This window comes from Danio rerio, chromosome 17 (assembly GCF_052040795.2).
Source record: "Danio rerio strain M-AB ecotype USA chromosome 17, GRCz13ab, whole genome shotgun sequence".
NCBI classification, from domain to species: domain Eukaryota; kingdom Metazoa; phylum Chordata; class Actinopteri; order Cypriniformes; family Danionidae; genus Danio; species Danio rerio.
Genome location: NC_141037.1, coordinates 2,687,501 through 2,710,260, shown reverse-complemented (window position 1 = coordinate 2,710,260; position 22,760 = coordinate 2,687,501). Strand labels below are relative to the sequence as shown.

Genomic DNA, 22,760 nt, shown 5'->3' with positions numbered 1-22,760 from the left:
TTAATCATAAAATTGATGTAGAAAGCTATATAGAAATGTGACACAAATTAAGATGATAAAATAAACAAAACTAACCTAAGCGAAATTAGGATTTAAAACTGTAGTAGAAGGATATCAATGTCATTAAATGTATTTCTTGCACAAAAACTCACATCAAATGTGTGAATAATATCGTCGCAATATTATTAGCATTATATTCTTTAGCTGAATATTTGGGGAAATATTGTGACACTTTTGTGAGCGCGATGCTTTTATTTTGAAATCAGACACTAATGCTCAGACAGTTTTTACTGTAACGTTCTCTTTATTTATTTATTTATTTATTTATTTATTTATTTATTTATTTATTTATATTTATTTATTTTATTTTATGCTTTAAACGACAGATACATGGCAATATAGTAAACAAAATAATGCCAGGGTGATAGAAAGTAAATAATAACAACAGTACAAAAAATATAATAAATAAAACAAAAATAAAAAATGAGCATAAATAATTAACTAAAATTCTTACAATTACAAATAAGCAGGACCTTTATATTAATAAAAAATGTTGAAACAGTTGGATGTAAAATGTTCTCATTGATTATTAATGAGTCACATGACAGCAGCTGTTTAATCAACTGGTGTTTGTGCTTATTGTCCGCCAGATGACGCTGTTCACCATCACATCATCAGACCTCACACTGTGATCATGCACTTCTAATGAAAGCTTGTTTACTGAATGAGCATTGTGCTACGTCCGACAGATCGCACTAATATGTTTTTCTCTTCTTTTTCATTCTTTTTATAACATGTTTAACACATTTAATCTGTTTTTAATCATTTTTATTATTAGTTTTTTATTTTCTTATACTTGTCTTTTTTATTCTGGTTTATGTAAAGCACTTTGAATTGCCACTGTGTATGAAATGTGCTGTATAAATAAACTTACCTTGTTCCGAATTCAACAAACAAATCAATCCGTGCACTGTTTCCGAATAAAGTTATCTCAAAATCTTTTGTTTCTGCTTATTGGAGCAATTTTAAACTGGAGAAAAGTTTGGCATAAAAAGTGGTCATTTAAAAAACTTCAAAAACTTTGGTTTAAAGTGTCCTTTAAATTAATCCACAGATTCTACCCAGTGAGTAGCTGTTTACAAAGAGTTAAGCTGGATTTAGGCACAATGTGCAAAACTTTAGCAAATTTGTGAATGAGTTTATATTCTTCAGTTTTTCTTTGTTTTGGGGAAATTATTTGGTTTTATTGATATGACAATAATATCAGTGGTGTAAAGTAGCTAATTACAAATACTCAAATGGCTATAATGGAGTAGTTTTTCTCAGGAATTGTAATTTAGTAAGTAGTTTTAAAAATGTGTACTTTTACTTTCTTTTGAGTACATTTATAGTTAAGTAATCAGTGCTTTTACTCCACTACTTTCCTTCAACTTTCAGTCACTACTTTATTTTTTCTTGTCTATGGGGATCAGAAAAATCAGTCCTGTGATTCCTGTCCAATCAAATCACACATAGCAGGTAAATCGCATCATAATGAACTACCTCAAAAAAGGGTTGATCAAAAGAAGTATATTAATGCAGTTCAAATATATAATATATGATTGGATGTTTACTTTAAAATTATTATAAATATAATAATTATATTGTTCAATTATAATGATTAAAATATTTTTGTCAAATAATTTTGTGGCTATAAAGTATCAGATCAGGCACCATTTTGGCACCGGTACCGTTTTAAAAGAATCGATTTAGGCACCGTTTTGGCACTGGTACCGTTTTAAAAGTATTAATGTAGGCACCGTTTTGGCACTGGTACCGTTTTAAAAGTATCAATGTAGGCACCGTTTTGGCACTGGTACCGTTTTAAAAGTATCGATGTAGGCACCGTTTTGGCACCGGTACCGTTTTAAAAGAATCGATTTAGGCACCGTTTTGGCACTGGTACCGTTTTAAAAGTATCGATGTAGGCACCGTTTTGGCACCGGTACCGTTTTAAAAGTATCCATTTAGGCACCGTTTTGGCACTGGTACCATTTTAAAAGTATTGATTTAGGCACCGTTTTGGCACTGGTACCGTTTTAAAAGTATTGATGTAGGCACCGTTTTGGCACTGGTACCGTTTTAAAAGTATTGATTTAGGCACCGTTTTGGCACCGGTACCGTTTTAAAAGTATCGATTTAGGCACCGTTTTGGCTCTGGTACCGTTTTAAAAGTATCGATGTAGGCACCGTTTTGGCACTAGTACCGTTTTAAAAGTATCAATTTAGGCACCGTTTTGGAACCGGTACCGTTTAAAAAGTATTGATTTAGGCAGCATTTTGGCACCGGTACTGTTTTAAAAGTATGGATTTAGGCACCGTTTTGGCACTGGTACCGGTTTAAAAGTATCGATTTAGGCACCGCTTTTCTCACTGGTACCGTTTTAAAAATATCGATTTAGCACCGGTATTGAAATAACCCCAAACGATACCCAACACTACCTCAAAACATGTGCGCTTAATAATTGCAGCAAACTGTTTGGAAGCAATAAAATCTGTACATGGACTGACCCAAATACAAATACTCAAATGGCTATAATGGAGTAGTTTTTCTCAGGAATTGTAATTTAGTAAGTAGTTTTAAAAATGTGTACTTTTACTTTCTTTTGAGTACATTTATAGTTAAGTAATCAGTGCTTTTACTCCACTACTTTCCTTCAACTTTCAGTCACTACTTTATTTTTTCTTGTCTATGGGGATCAGAAAAATCAGTCCTGTGATTCCTGTCCAATCAAATCACACATAGCAGGTAAATCGCATCATAATGAACTACCTCAAAAAAGGGTTGATCAAAAGAAGTATATTAATGCAATTCAAATATATAATATATGATTGGATGTTTACTTTAAAATTATTATAAATATAATAATTATATTGTTCAATTATAATGATTAAAATATTTTTGTCAAATAATTTTGTGGCTATAAAGTATCAGATCAGGCACCATTTTGGCACCGGTACCGTTTTAAAAGTATCGATTTAGGCACCGTTTTGGCACTGGTACCGTTTTAAAAGTATTAATGTAGGCACCGTTTTGGCACTGGTACCGTTTTAAAAGTATCGATGTAGGCACCGTTTTGGCACCGGTACCGTTTTAAAAGAATCGATTTAGGCACCGTTTTGGCACTGGTACCGTTTTAAAAGTATCGATGTAGGCACCGTTTTGGCACCGGTACCGTTTTAAAAGTATCGATTTAGGCACCGTTTTGGCACTGGTACCATTTTAAAAGTATTGATTTAGGCACCGTTTTGGCACTGGTACCGTTTTAAAAGTATTGATGTAGGCACCGTTTTGGCACTGGGTACCGTTTTAAAATTATTGATTTAGGCACCGTTTTGGCACTGGTACCGTTTTAAAAGTATCAATGTAGGCAACGTTTTGGCACTGGTACCGTTTTAAAAGTATCGATGTAGGCACCGTTTTGGCACCGGTACTGTTTTAAAAGTATCGATTTAGGCACCGTTTTGGCACTGGTACCGTTTTAAAAGTATCGATGTAGGCACCGTTTTGGCACTGGTACCGTTTTAAAAGTATTGATGTAGGCACCGTTTTGGCACTGGTACCGTTTTAAAAGTATTGATTTAGGCACCGTTTTGGCACCGGTACCGTTTAAAAAGTATCGATTTAGGCACCGTTTTGGCTCTGGTACCGTTTTAAAAGTATCGATGTAGGCACCGTTTTGGCACTAGTACCGTTTTAAAAGAATCGATTTAGGCACCGTTTTGGCACTGGTACCTTTTTAAAAGAATCGATTTAGGCACCGTTTTGGCACTGGTACCGTTTTAAAAGTATCAATGTAGGCACCGTTTTGGCACTGGTACCGTTTTAAATGTATCAATGTAGGCACCGTTTTGGCACTGGTACCGTTTTAAAAGTATCGATGTAGGCACCGTTTTGGCACCGGTACCGTTTTAAAAGAATCGATTTAGGCACCGTTTTGGCACTGGTACCGTTTTAAAAGTATCGATGTAGGCACCGTTTTGGCACCGGTACCGTTTTAAAAGTATCGATTTAGGCACCATTTTGGCACTGGTACCATTTTAAAAGTATTGATTTAGGCACCGTTTTGGCACTGGTACCGTTTTAAAAGTTTTGATGTAGGCACCGTTTTGGCACTGGGTACCGTTTTAAAATTATTGATTTAGGCACCGTTTTGGCACTGGTACCGTTTTAAAAGTATCAATGTAGGCAACGTTTTGGCACTGGTACCGTTTTAAAAGTATCGATGTAGGCACCGTTTTGGCACCGGTACTGTTTTAAAAGTATCGATTTAGGCACCGTTTTGGCACTGGTACCGTTTTAAAAGTATCGATGTAGGCACCGTTTTGGCACTGGTACCGTTTTAAAAGTATTGATGTAGGCACCGTTTTGGCACTGGTACCGTTTTAAAAGTATTGATTTAGGCACCGTTTTGGCACCGGTACCGTTTTAAAAGTATCGATTTAGGCACCGTTTTGGCTCTGGTACCGTTTTAAAAGTATCGATGTAGGCACCGTTTTGGCACTAGTACCGTTTTAAAAGTATCAATTTAGGCACCGTTTTGGAACCGGTACCGTTTAAAAAGTATTGATTTAGGCAGCATTTTGGCACCGGTACTGTTTTAAAAGTATGGATTTAGGCACCGTTTTGGCACTGGTACTGGTTTAAAAGTATCGATTTAGGCACCGCTTTTCTCACTGGTACCGTTTTAAAAATATCGATTTAGCACCGGTATTGAAATAACCCCAAACGATACCCAACACTACCTCAAAACATGTGCGCTTAATAATTGCAGCAAACTGTTTGGAAGCAATAAAATCTGTACATGGACTGACCCAAAGACTGTTTAGATGCAGGTCACTGATGAGAAGATGACGGATGTTTACTGTATGATGATCGAAATGGCCTTAAACACCCAGCAGGCACAAGATGTCAACATGACGTCAGAATGAAGTTGTACCTCAGTGTCATGGGGATGTTGCATTTTGTTTTTCCATGAAAATCATGGAAGTGTCAGCATGTGATGCCAAAATGACGTAGGATGTTGGCTCGACATTAGTTTTTGGTCACTTTCCAACACAACCTAAAGTCAACCAAATATCAACGTCATTTGATGTTGTTATTGAACAAATAATCTTGTCCTTAGACACTGGCTAGACATTGATTTTTGGTCAGCTGACATCACAACCTAAATCTAACCTAATGTTAATGTCTGATGATGTTGTGTGCCTGCTGGACAATAACTCGATGCACTATAGAATGTTCCGTTTACACACACATGCACAAATCACATGTAAACGCATCAGCTTTTAAAAGCGTAATACTCACTACTCTTGAGTACTTTTGAAAGGGCTACTTTTGACTCCTACTCTGAGTAATATTTACAACAGATACTTTTACTCTACTTGCGCTACATTTTTAGCCAAGTAATAGTACTTTTACTTGAGTATAATTTCTCAGTACTATTTCCACCACTGAACAATACTGAGAAAGCATTGCACTTCATATATCTTTTATTTGTATTTGCTAAATACCACATACATAAATGCAAGTTCTCCAATAATAAACCGCTCTTTGCAACAATATTTTGAAACATTTTCTGGTTCAGGAAACACTAAGGCTAGGAAAACATTATCTTGTCACTCCCTATTAAAATTCCCCCGTAACATCAGTACTTCATTCCGAATTACTTACATTCTTAATATTCTAAGCTTTACTTTATGTCTTGTCTATTCATCATTCATTCATTTTCTTTTTGGCTTTGTCCCTTTATTTATCAGGGGTAGGCCACAGAGGAATGAACCGCCAACTTATTCAGCAAATGTTTTACAATGTGGATGTCCTTACAGCCACAACCCATCACTGGGAAACACAGTCTTGAAAACACACTCATACACTACAGCCAGTTTAATTCATCAATTCGCCTATAGCGCATGTGTTTGGACTGTGGGGGAAACCCACACCTAATGGGGAAAACATGCAAACTCCACTCAAAAACGTCAACTGGCCCAGCCGGGGCTCAGACCAGCGACCTTCTGGCTGTAAGGTTATTGTGCTACCCACTGCGCCACCATGCTGCCTTGTTTGACTTATTGCGTTTTGTTATTCTTTCATGAATATTGTGCTGGTTGTTTATTTTGTCTTATTGTTTTTTTTTCTTTACTGTTTTTTCCCTCTGGCTTCCTCTGTGTTTCTTTTATATTTCACAATGTTTCATTATACTGCAATATATCCTGACCATTTACTGTTCAATAATAAAAAAGACACTTCTAATTATCGCTTGATGATTGTAGTTAAGTTGAATGTGGAAAAAAATCTGACCCGGCCAAAGTCAGATGCTCGGCTCACAATTTGGCCTCAACAACATGAAAGCATGGATCCATCCTGCCTTGTATCAGCGGTTCAGGCTGGTGGTGGTGGTGTAATGGTGTGGGGGATGTTTTCTTGGCACACTTTGGGCTCATTAGTACCAATTGAGCATCAACGCCACAGCCTACCTGAGTATTGCTGCTGGCCATCTCCATCCCTTTATGACCACAGTGTCTCCATCTTCTGAAGGCTACTTCCAGCAGGATAACACACCATGTCATAAAGCTCAATCATCTCAGACTGGTTTCTTGAACATGACGATGAGTTCACTGTGCTCAAATGGGCTCCACAGTCACCAGAGCTCAATCCAATAGAGCAGCTTTGGGATGCAGTGGCACGGGAGATTGGCATCATGGATGTGCAGCCGACAAATCTGCAGCAACTGTGTGATGCTATCATGTCAATATGGAGCAAAATCTCTGAGGAATATTTTCAGTAGCTTGTTGAATCTCTGCCAAGAAGGATTAAAGCAGTTCTGAAGGCAAAAGGCGGTCCAACCCGCTACTAGTAAGGTGTACCTAATAAAGTGGCCGGTGAGTGTGTGAATAAATGTCAGTAATTTTACACAAAAAGATTCACTTAAAAATAGTAATGATAACTAATAAAAGTGTTTTGCAGTCAGAAGGTTGAATGCGTGTGTACCATGTATTCCTTACATTGTGAGGACCAAATGTCCCCACAAGAATAGCAATACCAGTCAACTTTGACCTTTCGCAGATATTTTTTGGTTCCCATGAGGAAAATAACTCATCAATCAGACAGAATAAAGTGGTTTGAAATTGTAAACATGCAGATTTTCTCCTGTGAGGGTTGAGTTTAGAAGTAGTGGAGAGAATAGACCGTCTGTACAGTGGAAACATCATTATAGCTATGTGAAGTCCCCATAAAGATAGCTGTACAAGGGTGTGTTTGATCTGGTGGACCTGCTGGTGTTTACCTGGAGCTGTTGCGCTGATCTTCAGGAGAGTGTGTCTGTGTGTGTGTGATGCACAGTTTCTGTGGTGTGTGTGTGTGTGTGTGTGTGTGTGTGTGTGTGTGTGTGTGTGTGTGTGTGTGTGTGTGTGTGTTCGAGTGTTTGGTTTCCTCTGGGTTTTGTCCTACACACTCAGTCCAGCTGTGAGGCTGAGTAATCAACATCTGGCTCACTGACTCTAACAGCTGCTACACACACACACACACACACACACACACAGACACACACACACACACACACACACACACACACACACACACACACACACATACTGTACATACACATACATTTACATGCATGCATACACACACACACACACACACACGCACGCACACGCACGCACGCACACACACACGAACAGACAAACAAATGCATACACATAGACAAAAAAACGCATACACACACAGACACAAAAAACTTAACACGACACACACACAGACACACACAACACGACACACACACAGACACACACATACACACTGTACATACACATGCATACACACACACGCACGCACGCACGCGCACACACACACACACACACACACACACACACACACACACACACACACACACACACACACACACACACACACAAACACACACACATACTGTACATACACATGCAATCACACACACACACACATAGATGGACAGATGGATGGATGGACAGACACATACACACAAACAGACAGACAAAAAAATGCATACACACAGACAAACGTACACACCTGCACACACCTGCACACACACACACACACACACACACACACACACACACAGACAAACAAATGCACACACTCAAACACACACACACACAAACAAATGCACACACACACACACACACACACAAACACACAGCTGTAACACAGTACTGGGAAACACCTTTACATACTCATTCACACACACTGATACACTACAGACAATTTAGTTGATCAGTTCCCCTATAGCGCATGTGTTTGGACTAAATCTGGAGCACCCGGAGGAAACCCACACCAAGACTGGGAGAACATGCAAACTCCACACAGAAATGACAACTGACCCAGCCGGGACTTGAACCAGCGACCTTCTTGCTGTGAGGAGATCATGCTACCCACTGCGCCACCGTGACGCCCCTAATTAGAAATGTAGTTGTTTCAATGTTATTTTCAGTTGATCAAATCTAATTAAAATAAACATAAATGCCAAATATTTCAATGAATGAACCCTGATAAAACCTGTCACCAGTTAATTACAAATGAAAAGTGGTTTCAGTTCAAGAAAACAAAACACATTATTAAATAAACAAGCACATTTCAGCCAGATCTTTATTTCAATTCACCATCAAATAAAACAAATTCATCAAAATAAAGATAAAAAAACACACAGTGTATAGAAATGAAATATTATTTGTATCCTAAAGCTGCTGTTCTTCAGTTCACGTGTTCAAAAACACACCAAAACAGGATAAAAAATGCAAATATTATCCCGTTTAATAATAAAAAAGACAAGAGGACAGTAAGAAAGAGCAGAAACCATCAATAAAAATCCGACTCGACACAGTCTTGCATATAAAATAAGGTCATGAGGTGAAACGCGAGGAAAAGAGGGCCTTTACATTCATGTCATGTGATGATTCTGACATCGTAGATCCACAATCAGAGCATTCCTCAATAATAATACACAGATTCTCACATCTGTACAGAGATCACACTGTGCTTGTGCTGGAATAAACACAGCTATATGGTATTTACAGCATGTTGTACAGAATACTCACAATGTACAGATGAATGGTGTGTGTGTGTGTGTGTGTGTTTAAGACGCTCAGTAAATCACATACCTTTCTAGCTGTTAACATATAAATAAAGAGTGAATGCAAGCTTCAACTGCTTTCACCTGGATTTAACAGCGTATCTCAGTGTGTTTATGCAGAAAAATGGCAACGATTGTGTTTAAAAACCCACCAGAACACATCCAGATCACAGAAAAACAACCAGAAATCAGTATTAGGTGCTGCATTTATAATCCTGAATGTGCAAAATTAATTCTGCATTTCCGTTTAGGAAATGAATGTTTTATATTTCGCCACGCTGCGTGCTTTAAACAAATGTTTTTAGTCAATCACATCCAAAATAAAGCTTGTTTTGACATTTATTATGCATATATGAATATGCATACACTCTGCCTGACTGAAGTCTTGTGGTCGATCCTAGTTTTAAGACCAACAATTAATAATTGTACATCTAGTTGATGATTTGGTGTCAGAAGTGTCTCTATGAAAGGCGAAGGCCTCTAGATTTTGCTTATTTGAGCACAATTAAATCTGATCATGTCTTGATTCTGCATGATTTGATGAGGACAGTAAGATCTGACTCTGCTTAAAGTCTCATCACTGAACAGAAATAATGTCCAGTATAGAATATAAAGTCCTGCTGCAGTGGAGACAGAATGAATATTGTGTCTGACTCCATCATGAGCTTGGAGGACTGCATCCATACATCTCTGACATGACTCACATCACTGATTAATAAAGTCATCTGGAATGAAGAAGAAAGAGTTCAGCAGGACTCCCAGAGCTCATCAAGAGTCTTTGTGTTCATCTTCAACACCTCCTCCTTCATCTTACCCCAGACATGCTCAATAATGTTCATGTCTGGTGACTGGGCTGGCCAATCCTGGAGCAGCTTGACCTTCTCTGCTTTCAGGAGTTTTGATGTGGAGGCTGAAGTATGAGGAGCGCTATCCTGCTGGAGAATTGTCCCTCTGCTGTGGTTTGTAATGTAATGGGCAGCACAAATGTCTTGATACCTCAGGCTGTTGATGTTGATCATCCACTCTGCAGATCTCTCCATACTGAATGAACCCCAAACCATGATTTCTCCTTCACCAAACTTGACTGATATATGTGAGAATTTTGGCTCCATGCTGGTTCCAGTAGGTCTTCTGCAGTATTGGTGATGATTGATGCAGATCAACAGATGATTCAGCAGAGGAATCCACCTTCTGACACTTTTACACATCATCAACTAGAAGTCCAGTTAATATCTGCTGCTCTTACAACTTAGATCCACGGCAAGACTTTTGTTAGGTAGCGTATCTGTAAAAATGTTTTTATATATACTGTATGTATATAATTATTAGCCCCCTTTTTTTTATATTTCCTAAATGATGTTGAACAGATTCAGGAAATTTTCACAGTATTTCCTATAATATTTTTTCTTCTGGAGAAAGTCTTATTTGTTTTATTCTGTCTAGAATAAAAGCAGTTTTAAATTGTTTTAAACCCATTTTAAGGTTAATATTATTAGCCCCTTTAAGCTATATTAGTGTAGCTAGATTGTCTCCAGAACAAACCACTGTTATACAATGACTTGCCCAATTAATCAAACTTTACCCCAATTAACCTAGTGAAGCCTTTAAATGTCTCTTTAAGCTGTATAGAAGTGTCTTGAAAAATATCTAGTCTAATATTATTTACTGTCATCATGACAAAGATGAAATAAATTAGAAATGAGTTATTAAAACTATTGTGTTTAGAAATGTGTTGAAGAAACACTTCTCTCTGTTAAACAGTATGTGTATTGTAAACACATAATGAATATATAAAGTATTGTAAATATTTAGTTAATTATTTAATCTCTATTTCTCATATCTACATCTAAATGTAAACTATCTTGACAATTATTTATTTTTTTAAAAATAAATTCTGTCAAAAAAGCATTTTTTTTGCTGAAAGTGTGTGAACTGTGATCTGGACCTGTTTCAGACGGGTTGTTTTTATCCGTGGTGGGTTTAATATTTTCATTTCTAGTTTAGTGGAATTAAGTCATCTTTTAACAATTAAAACAATTAAATAAAAATAATTTATGTGTACATGTATACTATATTGCACATTGATGGTAAATGCAGGTGAAATTTAGACCAAAATGCTTCAGTTCAGTCTGGAAACAGCAAACATTAGAGTCATTTCATCTCGTCTTTCAGAACAAACATCTGAAGATTGAAAAAATCAGGATAGAAATACTGCAAAAGAAGACATTAAGGCTTTAAGAGTGTTTGTTTTGGTAGATTTCATGTGTGAGGCATTCACTCCATTAACATTATTATTCATTCATTTATTATCCTTCAGCTTAGTCCCTTATTTAATAGAGATCGCCACAGCGGAATGAACCGCTAGCATATGTTTTACACAGCGGATGCCCTTCAAGCTGCAACCCAGTACTGGGAAACACCCATACACACTCATTCACACTCATACACCACGGCCAATTTAGTTCATCAGTTCCCCTAGAGCGCATGTGTTTGGACTGTGGGGGAAACCGGAGCACCCGGAGGAAGCCCACGCCAACATGGGGAGAACATGCAAACTCCACACAGAAATGCCAACTGATCCAGCTGAGGCTTGAACCAGCAACCTTCTTGCTGTGAGGGGACAGTATTAACCACTAAGACACTGTGCCGCATTATTATTATTATTATTATTATTATTATTATTATTATCCTGATGTTGAGATATTTGTAGAGGAAAGCAGGAGAAACATGACTCGTCTTTTCTAGAGTGTGGAAGTGAACATGTTAAAGACACTGTTGTTGTTGTTTTGATTTATGGATATTTGCAAAGTCACTTATATAGATGTATGTGTGTGTGCGTGTGTGTGTGTGTGTGTGACGGAGAGAGAGAGAAAGAAAGAGTGTGTATGTGTGAGAGAGAATGTTTGTGTGACAGAGACACACACAGAGAGAGAGAGAGAGAGAGAGAGAGAGAATGTGTGTGTGTGGATATGTGTGTGCATGTGTGTTAAAGAGTGTGTGTTTGTGTATGTGTGTGTGTGTGTGTGTGTGTGTGTGTGTGTATGTGTGATGAAACACAGGCTCATGCTGTTCCGCTGGCCGAGTATGAGAATTGTGGGAAATGTGGTCGTCTCTCGCTGTCAAATGCCTCCATACAGTCATCTGTCAACACACACAGATGTGTGAGTGTGTGTTTGTGTGATGAGTGTTATATGTGTGTGATGGGTAGGGCCAGACGGAATCTGCGGACGTTTTTTGCTATTTCTGCTGAGAATTTTGATAAAAATCTGCGGATTTCTGCTGAATTATTTTGGTAGTATCCAGCGGAGTATCATAACTTACACTTTATTATATTAAATAAAAAGTAATGAATGACTGATTAAAAACGGAATAAATTACGATTTACACATTTACACAAGTAAATAAACAGAATTTATAATGGGCTAAAAAACTGCAGATATCTGCGGAATTCTGCGGAAAATCTGCTGAATTCTGCGCACGCAGATTCCGTGTGGGCCTTGTGATGGGTAAGTGTGAGTACTAGTTTTGGTGGTTTATGAGGACAGAAATCAGTATAATGTGATCCAGGTATTTTAGCATTAAGGTGGTTTATGAGGACATGTCTTGTGTCCTCGTAATTCTAAATGCTTAAAATCATACTTAAAAAGGTCTTTTCACATTCAAGGTTAGCCACAGAGGTTGGGTTTCTAGGTGAGGGTGGAGGGACATATAACAAGCTTTTTTTACAGTATAAAATACAAGCCTATCAAGAGTCCTCATAAACCATCAATACCAACGTGTGTGTGTGTGTGTGTGACAGCAGTACCTTGTCCAGGTGGTGTGATGGTGATCGTCTGTCCTGTAAACTCTTCATCAAAGTATCTGGTGTCTGTTTCTGATGTCACCTGCGGCTTGAACGGAGGAACCAACTGAGGAACAGAGTGTGTAACATGTTTAGAAAAAGTCATTTTCAGTGCAAATACACACACGCGTTAAATTAAAGAACCATAAAATACCATAAAATAAAGGCTGTTAAATTACAGAGATTTACTGTAAAATAATGACAGTTAAATTAGAGACATTTACTGTAAAATAATGACCGTTAAATTACAGACATTTACTGTAAAATAATGACTGTTAAATTACAGACATTTACTGTAAAATAATGGCAGTTAAATTACAGACATTTACTGTAAAATAATGCCCGTTAAATTACAGACATTTACTGTAAAATAATGACTGTTAAATTACAGACATTTACTGTAAAATAATGACTGTTAAATTACAGACATTTACTGTAAAATAATGACTGTTAAATTACAGACATTTACTGTAAAATAATGACTGTTAAATTACAGACATTTACTGTAAAATAATGACTGTTAAATTACAGACATTTACTGTAAAATGATGACAGTTAAATTACAGACATTTACTGTAAAATAATGCCCGTTAAATTACAGACATTTACTGTAAAATAATGACTGTTAAATTACAGACATTTACTGTAAAATAATGACTGTTAAATTACAGACATTTACTGTAAAATAATGACTGTTAAATTACAGACATTTACTGTAAAATAATGGCAGTTAAATTACAAACATTTACTGTAAAATAATGACTGTTAAATTACAGACATTTACTGTAAAATAATGACTGTTAAATTACAGACATTTACTGTAAAATAATGACTGCTAAATTACAGACATTTACTGTAAAATTATGGCAGTTAAATTAGAGACATTTACTGTAAAACAATGGCAGTTAAATTACAGACATTTACTGTAAAATAATGACCGTTAAATTACTGACATTTACTGTAAAATAATGACTGTTAAATTACTGACATTTACTGTAAAATAATGACTGTTAAATTACAGACATTTACTGTAAAATAATAGCAGTTAAATTAGAGACATTTACTGTAAAATAATGGCAGTTAAATTAGAGACCTTTACTGTAAAATAATGACTGTTAAATTACAGACATTTACTGTAAAATGATGACAGTTAAATTACAGAAATTTACTGTAAAATAATGACTGTTAAATTACAGACATTTACTGTAAAATAATGACTGTTAAATTACAGACATTTACTGTAAAATAATGGCAGTTAAATTAGAGACATTTACTGTAAAATAATGACTGTTAAATTACAGACATTTACTGTAAAATGATGACAGTTAAATTACAGACATTTACTGTAAAATAATGACTGTTAAATTACAGACATTTACTGTAAAATAATGCACATTAAATTACAGACATTCACTGTAAAATAATGACTGTTAAATTACAGACATTTACTGTAAAATAATGACTGTTAAATTACAGACATTTACTGTAAAATAATGGCAGTTAAATTAGAGACATTTACTGTAAAATAATGACTGTTAAATTACAGACATTTACTGTAAAATAATGACTGTTAAATTACAGACATTTACTGTAAAATGATGACAGTTAAATTACAGACATTTACTGTAAAATAATGACTGTTAAATTACAGACATTTACTGTAAAATAATGACTGTTAAATTACAGACATTTACTGTAAAATAATGGCAGTTAAATTAGAGACATTTACTGTAAAATAATGACTGTTAAATTACAGACATTTACTGTAAAATAATGACTGTTAAATTACAGACATTTACTGTAAAATAATGGCAGTTAAATTAGAGACATTTACTGTAAAATAATGACTGTTAAATTACAGACATTTACTGTAAAATAATGACTGTTAAATTACAGACATTTACTGTAAAATAATGGCAGTTAAATTAGAGACATTTACTGTAAAATAATGTCCGTTAAATTACAGACATTTACTGTAAAATAATGGCCGTTAAATTACAGACATTTACTGTAAAATAATGGCCGTTAAATTACAGACATGAACTGTAAAATAATGACTGTTAAATTACAGATATATACTGTAAAATAATGACCGTTAAATTACAGACATTCACTGTAAAATAATGACAGGTAAATTTCAGAAATTTACTGTGAATTAACAGCTGATAAATTACAGAAGTTTACCGTAAAATAACGGCTGATAAATTACAGAACTTTTTCTTTTTTCCGTTATATTACAGAGATTTACCGTAAAATAATGGGCGTTAAATTAGAGGAATTTCCTTAAAAATAAATTACTAATAAACCAGACCAAACAGGCTTCATAAAATCACGTTATGGAACAGATAATATACGCAGACTCTTAAATGTTATTAATTTTGTCCAAGGTGAGGGACACCCAGCACTTGTTCTCTCCCTTGACGCCGATAAAGCTTTTGACAGAGTCGAGTGGGACTTCTTATTTGCGACTCTTAATAAATTTAATCTGGGAAATAATTTTATTAAGTGGATCCAGTTGCTTTACTCTGATCCTAAAGCAACAGTAGTTACAAATGGTCTCACTTCGACTCCATTTCGCATAGGAAGAGGGACGAGGCAGGGCTGTCCTCTTTCACCTTTGCTTTTCGCTTTAGTAATCGAACCCCTAGCAGAACTCATCAGACAAAACAGAAATTTCCACGGTATTTTAATAGGAGGGGAAGATCATCGTACCTCACTTTATGCAGATGATGTGCTCATATTTATGTCCAAACCAGAGCAGTCTATTCCAACATTGCTGGAATGCATCTCACACTACAGTAGTTTATCTGGTTACAGAATAAATCTTTCCAAATCCATAGCTTTACCCTTAAACACCCCTTCTTTGGAACATTTAAAATTAATCTCCCCATTCAAATTATCAGAAACTGGCTTTAGATATCTTGGAATCCATGTCACATCTTCACTTAAAGACCTTATTAAACATAATTATACACCTCTTATAGAAAAACTCAAACCTAATCTGAAAACATGGTGTTCACTCCCAATCTCATTTCTAGGAAGAATAAATGTAATAAAAATGAATGTACTTCCTAAATTCTTATATTTATTCCAGTCCATACCTAGCTACTTAGCAAATTCATTTTTCAAAGATCTTAATAAACACATCTCAAAGTTTATCTGGAACAATAAAAGACCGCGTATTAAAATTTCTAAATTAAAGAAGCCTAAAGACAGGGGTGGAATAGGCTTACCAAATCTCCAGTTGTATTATTGGGCTGCCCAAATAAAAAACATGATTAGCTGGTGTAATGAGAGGACTAACTCTAGTTGGTTTAAAATGGAAGAAACAGCTTGCTCCCCTTTACCAATTAAATATTTACCATTTGTTAAGAATTATATAAAACTAAAAAAGATTTCTGAACATTTTATCATATCAAATACTCTTAGAACTTGGAAAGATGTAAAGACACATATGGGAATCTCCAGCCCTTTCTCCCTGTTCTCCCCACTTTCTTTTAATCCTGATATGCCTTTAACGTTGCAAAACACTGTTTTTTCAGCATGGCGGGAACTGGGCATCTCTCAAATATCTTGCTTACTTTCAGAAGGCACCATAAAATCTTTCCAACAGATTGTAGATCAATATAACGTTCCAAAATCCAATTTTTATAAATATCTACAATTACGACATTTTTTAAAACCAAAAAACCAAAGTTGGACAAAGGAGAGCTCAGATCCAAAACAACAGAGATTGAATACCTTTTACTGAATTCAGCTTGTTTAAAAGGATTGATAACAAGGATTTATGACACTTTGTCTAACAATTGCACTTCTGCCTGGTTAGGACTTAAAGATGTTTGGGAGAAGGATATTGGTCAAACTATTGAAGAAAATGACTGGGAAATTGTATGTGATAATATATACCCGAAGTGTACATCTCTTGGGATCCATGAGCTTAATTTTAAATTTTTTAACAGGATCTACTTAACTCCAATACGTATTAAGAAAATGTTTGCCAATGCCACAGACCTGTGTTTCAAATGTAAAAAAGATAAAGGTACATTCATTCATAGTTTTTGGGACTGTGGCAAAATTTTGCCATTTTGGAAGAAAATACATAAAGTACTGGAAAATATTCTTAAGCTAAATTTTGACATGACCCCAGCTTTGTACTTATTGAATCTTAATGCAAATAATCTGTTTGAAAAAGATGCATTCCAGTTATTTATTGTATTGGTACACTGTAAACGATTTCTTGTTAAATTAACAGTAAGTTACTGGCAACAATTATCCAGTAGCTGCTGTATTTCATAAAACAGTAACATTACTGTAATACTAATTACATTAGTATTACATTTACTGTAAAATGTAATACATCATTTTACTGTTTTCTTTTTATACTGTAACACCAATTACAGTAGTAATACACATACTGCAAAACTGAAAACAGTATTTTAATGTACATTTTTACCATGCAGAACTACGGTATTTTAACGTTACTTTCATTATTACTGTATAGTATTTTACAGTTATTAAATGTTATTTTATTGTATTTAACAGTGCTACTTTATAATGAGCAAAAAAGTTCAAAAATTGCACAAATGTTATTTTAACTGTTCAAGAAATACAAGAAAAATAAAGAAACTGAAACTTTAACTTCACAATAAAAGTTTATTGTGTAAACCCTACTGAAACAGTAGCAATTATTCAATATAACACAGCAACAGAACACTAATGAAAAATTGATCAGTAAAACCAGTCAACAATTAATGCATCAAAAAGTATTACAATTTTAAAAACAGATGAAAATACTGCTACAAGACACAAAATGATGAAGGCCAAATTATGTTGTGGAAAAGGGACAGTGAAAAAGGGCAGGAGCACTTCTGATGATCCTGCAAAAACGACAAGCAAAATCAATCACTGGAGTAAAAACTAATCATGCCTCAAATTATTTCATTCATTCAGAAAACAAACACCGCACTGCTGTTTTATATATATAAAACACTGTTTTTTATCGTTTTTGTTGGCAAAATACAGATTGTTGTCTATTTACAATTACACTAACGTTAATGGGGAAAAGATCAGTCAAGTCAACACTAGTCAAGTGTCCACACAGGTATGTAAAAAATAAAGTCTCATCTTAACTTAATGTCTGACTCTGTATAGCTTGAATATCTGATTCCATGACCAAACTAGCGCTTCCATGAATTTAAGAGGGGTGAACACAGTTAATTCTGACCTTAAGAGGCTACATATTAAAAATAAATAAATAAATAAAATAATCTAATTTAACGTGACTAATCAAGTACTTTTACGTTAATCAAGTACTTTTAGGCTTTTAACATGTGAAAATCTACTTCTAACTTACAGACAAGATTACGTTAGAGAACATGAAAGCCATGGGTGATTTAAAAAAAAATAATGCTAATGATAAGTTACTGACATTTGGTTCGCATAAAACAAAGTAATCACTAAGCATTCATTTTTGGCAAAATCTGCCGAAAGGCACAGCAACACGATCAAATGTGTTAAAGTTGAGCAAAGAAATGAAGAGTAGTCAAGCAGTCTACTTCATGAAATGTTTGTGATAATATTTTGCGGTCAATTAGTATTACTGTATTTCAATATGCAGTGATGGCATGTCAGTGAGACAAATAAATATTATTACACCTCTCCAGTGACATTTCCTCAAATTAAATCATCATAACGTTACTGTGCACAGCATCAGTAAAACGTTAAGAATAATTTAAATACCAAATTTTAAAACAGTCACTGCTAATTACAAACTAAAATTAAAGATAGGCTTACAGAAATCCTGAATGCATGATAATATGAAGATTTATTACTCACTGATGTCGAAGCACTTCCAGGTTGTCAGAGATGTAGACAGGACAGAATATGTGCTATCAAATGAGCTCTTGTGCAGTCTTTGTTGGACATCAAGGTAGTATGTTCACCCACACTGTAAACAAAAAAAAAAATCTGTTATTTTACATGTTTTTTTTCCCAGAAGCTAGGGTAATAGAGTCATTTAGTTAAGTGGTTTAAAATAATTTTATTTATTAAATACTTGCTTACCCATATATAGATGTAAAAGTAACCAAAATAAATAATTCATTAAAATGTGTGGGATACTAAGCATGTTTGGTCTACAGAGAGAAGTAAACATTTACTTTAAGCATTGATCCTAATGAATTTATTTCTGAACTACATCCAACCTCGCCTCTGAAACAGCATTTTTGAGCATTTAGATCAGGGGTGCTCAACCCTGTTCCTGGAGATCTACCTTTCCGCAGAGCTTACCTGCAACCTTGATCAAGAACACCTGTCTTTATTTACCAAGTGCTCCTTCAGATACTATTTAGTTTGTTTAGTTGCGTTTGATCAGGGTTGGAGCTAAACTCTGCAGAAAGGTCGATCTCCAGGAACAGGGTTGAGCACCCCTGTTTAAGACAATAAAAAATAAGACATCTAGATGATATTTTATATTCAATCATTTGTGAAATTTAAATGACTTATATTCAGTATATACATAACATAAAATTAGAATAAGAATAAAAAAATAATACTCTATGCCAAATAAAATACTTCAGATCTAAATAAAGCAGGTGTTTTTACCTAAAGGTTCCTTTCCTCCAGTTAGTTTAGTTACAGATCCCTCCACATCTGTGCTTTATTTGGTTCTTGACTTAAGAGTAACTGGTGTCACATTCCAGGTCCATCACAATCTGAGCTAGAAAGACAATATGGCAAAAGACAAGACACATATAAATAAGTCTCAGAATAAAATATTTAAAATGATAGTTTACTTTTCTGCCACCATTACTCCATGTGTTTTAAATCCATTTAAATTTCTGTTGAACAATAAAGCAAATATTTTGAAGAATGTTAGAAACCAGTAACTATTGACATCCATATTTGAACCAAATTTCTTTAAAAAAAAATATGAGTTTGTGTTCAATGGAACAAAAAAAAATCTAACTATTTTGAAACAAGTGGAGGATGCCAAAGATGCCATTATTTTCATTTTTGGGTGAACTGTCCCTTCAATTCAAGTGTCACGCATTACTCATAAAAACTGATGTATCGCTTGAGGAAAACTAAATCAAGTACCTCCTGTGAGCAAGCAGAATCATTATGCCATTGTATTCAGCCAACTGACCCAGCCAAGGCTCGAACCAGCAACCTTCTTGCTGTGAGGTGACAGCACTACCTACTGTGCCACTGCGTCGCTTCTGGAAGAAGCAAAAGAGGTTGTACATGAAACTCCTCACAACAAATCTGTGAACAACTTGACATTTCAAAATCTAATCAAAATGAGGAAGACATCAACATTACCTTGAATAATCAAGTGAGGAGTGATTGGTAGCATCAGTTTTTCAGCATCAATTGCTGTAGCTGCAAAAAAGATAAATATAATAAAAGTAAAATAAGACTTAACATTTAATAATCTAAATCTATGGTACAACCATACAAATCTGTATGGGGTTCAAATAAATTTGTATACAAATCATTCCCTACACCTGAACACCAAAAATAAAATGTACAATTAATGACACAATAACGTTATACAATAAGCTCATTAACCAGTGAGAAATAGACAATTAATATGTATTATGTTAATATTAACGTTAGCTTAAAAGACATCAACTGAATTTTATTATCAGCTCAATTTAATAAAACAGTTTAGACTTGTTTCATTGTGAGTTTAGTGTGAATAACTAACTTACAGTTTACAAATCTAACCATAATGATAACTTGGTCATAATGACCACATGAAGACCAGAGCTTACCTTAACGTTAAACGTTTAACTTTTCATGGTGACTTTGCCTTCATCTCAGTGTTGTGCTGAAATAGAGAATTCATTAATGCAGTTAACCCCAAGTAAAAGTTACGTTTTTTTTCAGGTAACTTAACGTTACTATGGTCAAAAACTCACTCAAGATAAACTCACTGTAATTACCTTATCTAATACCTCGCAAACACTACAAACACGGTCTGGCGTCGAATAACGTGACATAAGTACCTAACTTACAGTACAACTAAAGTAACTTGGTTAATTATTTTAAATTACACACATACTACACGGAAATATACACAAAACAATCCTTTAACGAACAGAATTTGACTTTTAAACACTTACCGAGGATGAATTCACTGGAAGAAAAGGCGACAGGTGGATTTCAAATTAGAAGAGCCGTTGCTTGCCTGATGAAGGTCGAATCGAGTCGGCTCGGCTTTATGAATCGGCTCCTTAGAACAGTAAAGAGTCGAGTCCGCCTAAAACCGATTCCTTTTTGTATATTATTGTAAGACACAACCATGAATCATTACTATTTCGTTATACTGCCACACACATTTATACACATATTGCTGAATGTGCTTGTGAACACGTGTGATAAAATAATTCCCGAGCAAACGGTTCAATCCGATTCGGTGTCGTTTGTGTGCTGAACCGAACCAGTGCAAACGTGGTATTGATTAAATAGTAATATTGTTTTTTTCTTCTCACTTTACCAGCGAAAATATTACATATATCTGACTTTAACAATAAGAATAAGATTCGCTTGAAGTGTTTTGAGAATTAATATTTTTTTCTCCCAGGGTTCATTTCACACCAACAAGCAAATAATGGCGGATGAGAAAAGCCAGATCATATCATAAATATTGCGTTTAATATGTCACGAAATGAAGTTTTAACAGTTTTTCATGCGAGAATGTAGTTCTTCCAAACTCAAATCTGTGGTTTGTTTTTAGATATCATGTCTAATTCTAAGTGTGCTTTGCCGATAGGGGAGATTCTGACCTCCAGGGGTTGACGGCGCTCCATCACTCATGTATCCGGCAAACCTCATGCTTTAATCGGCTTAGACATTATTGAGACATGCCCTGTCTTCGATGACTAGATAATAAATGTGTTATGAAATAAAGTTTTAACCGTTTTTCATGCGAGAATGTAGTTGTTTTAAACTCAATTCTGTGGTTTATTTATTAAGATAGTGCGTATTTTAAAATGTTGTTTTGAAAATGCGGAGATATGTGACCTCTACGGTGGCCAATATGGGCGCCCAATATTCTTGAATCCGTCTAAAGCAGGTTGGTCACTCTGACATTTAAGCTGACTTTGAAATCATTTTGTGTGTTTAACAGTCTTTGGTTACGTGAATCAATTTATTTTTGTTCCAATTTACGTTTTGGTTTAGCACAAAGTTATGTTTATTAAATATTATTTAATATTTCCATGTTGCCTTATAAAGTGCACCCAAAAATGGAAAACCAGGGGACAGTTTAATGCACTGAACAGTCTGAAGAAACTAGTTAGGTTATTTACTTCACAAAATAATTTGTCTAAAAATAAATAAACATAATAATCATAATATATAGTGTGTGTGGAGTTGTTCTTGGTCATTTGCAGTACTGTATTTAGATGCACAGTAACGGATTTTTCCCCAAAATTCATTATAAAATCTACAGTAACATACTGTTAACCATGTTTACAGTATAGAAAAGTTGAAAATACATTATTATACTGTGAAAACAACAATATATACAGTAACACACTGTGCACAGCTTATACAGTAAAAAACTGTTGAGAAATGCAGTATAATACTGTGAAAACAACAGAAATCGTTTACAGTGTATATTTAGCTAAAAAATGTATTTTGCTACTCTGGTCTGCATCACAGGCTCCATCTTTTAAAATGTGGATATCACAGATTGCTACATGGCTACCATTAGAAAAACTTACCTATGACAAACATAAAAAATCTGATAGATTTTGGTC

At 35.0% G+C, this 22,760-nt stretch overlaps 1 protein-coding gene and 2 long non-coding RNA genes across 8 annotated transcripts in view; 1 reads left to right on the top strand and 2 right to left on the bottom strand.

Moving 5' to 3' along the window:
• LOC147839869 (uncharacterized) overlaps nucleotides 1–22,760 on the top strand; it is a 127,090-nt gene that overhangs the window by 59,380 nt on the left and 44,950 nt on the right. The gene's annotated exons all lie outside the window — the stretch shown is intronic.
• akt1 (AKT serine/threonine kinase 1) overlaps nucleotides 8,648–22,760 on the bottom strand; it is a 131,678-nt gene continuing 117,565 nt past the window's right edge. For 2 of the 5 annotated variants that reach the window (XM_087288442.1, XM_087288443.1), the window contains exons 13-14: nucleotides 12,955–13,057; nucleotides 8,648–12,290 (exon numbers count right to left, since the gene is read on the bottom strand). In XM_087288442.1, coding sequence (XP_087144568.1) covers nucleotides 12,211–12,290; nucleotides 12,955–13,057 — 183 coding nt within the window. In that variant the 3' untranslated portion in view covers nucleotides 8,648–12,210. 5 annotated transcript variants of the gene reach the window in all.
• On the bottom strand, nucleotides 17,624–21,822 carry LOC147839870 (uncharacterized). 2 transcript variants are annotated; one of them, XR_015512982.1, is made up of 7 exons: nucleotides 21,120–21,822; nucleotides 20,769–20,824; nucleotides 20,314–20,373; nucleotides 20,089–20,210; nucleotides 19,594–19,708; nucleotides 18,826–18,937; nucleotides 17,624–17,867 (listed from the first exon to the last, which is right to left on the bottom strand). It is a non-coding gene; the product is annotated as an uncharacterized LOC147839870 (long non-coding RNA). The 2 variants fall into 2 exon arrangements; XR_015512983.1 differs by having other exon boundaries at nucleotides 20,314–20,367; nucleotides 21,120–21,186.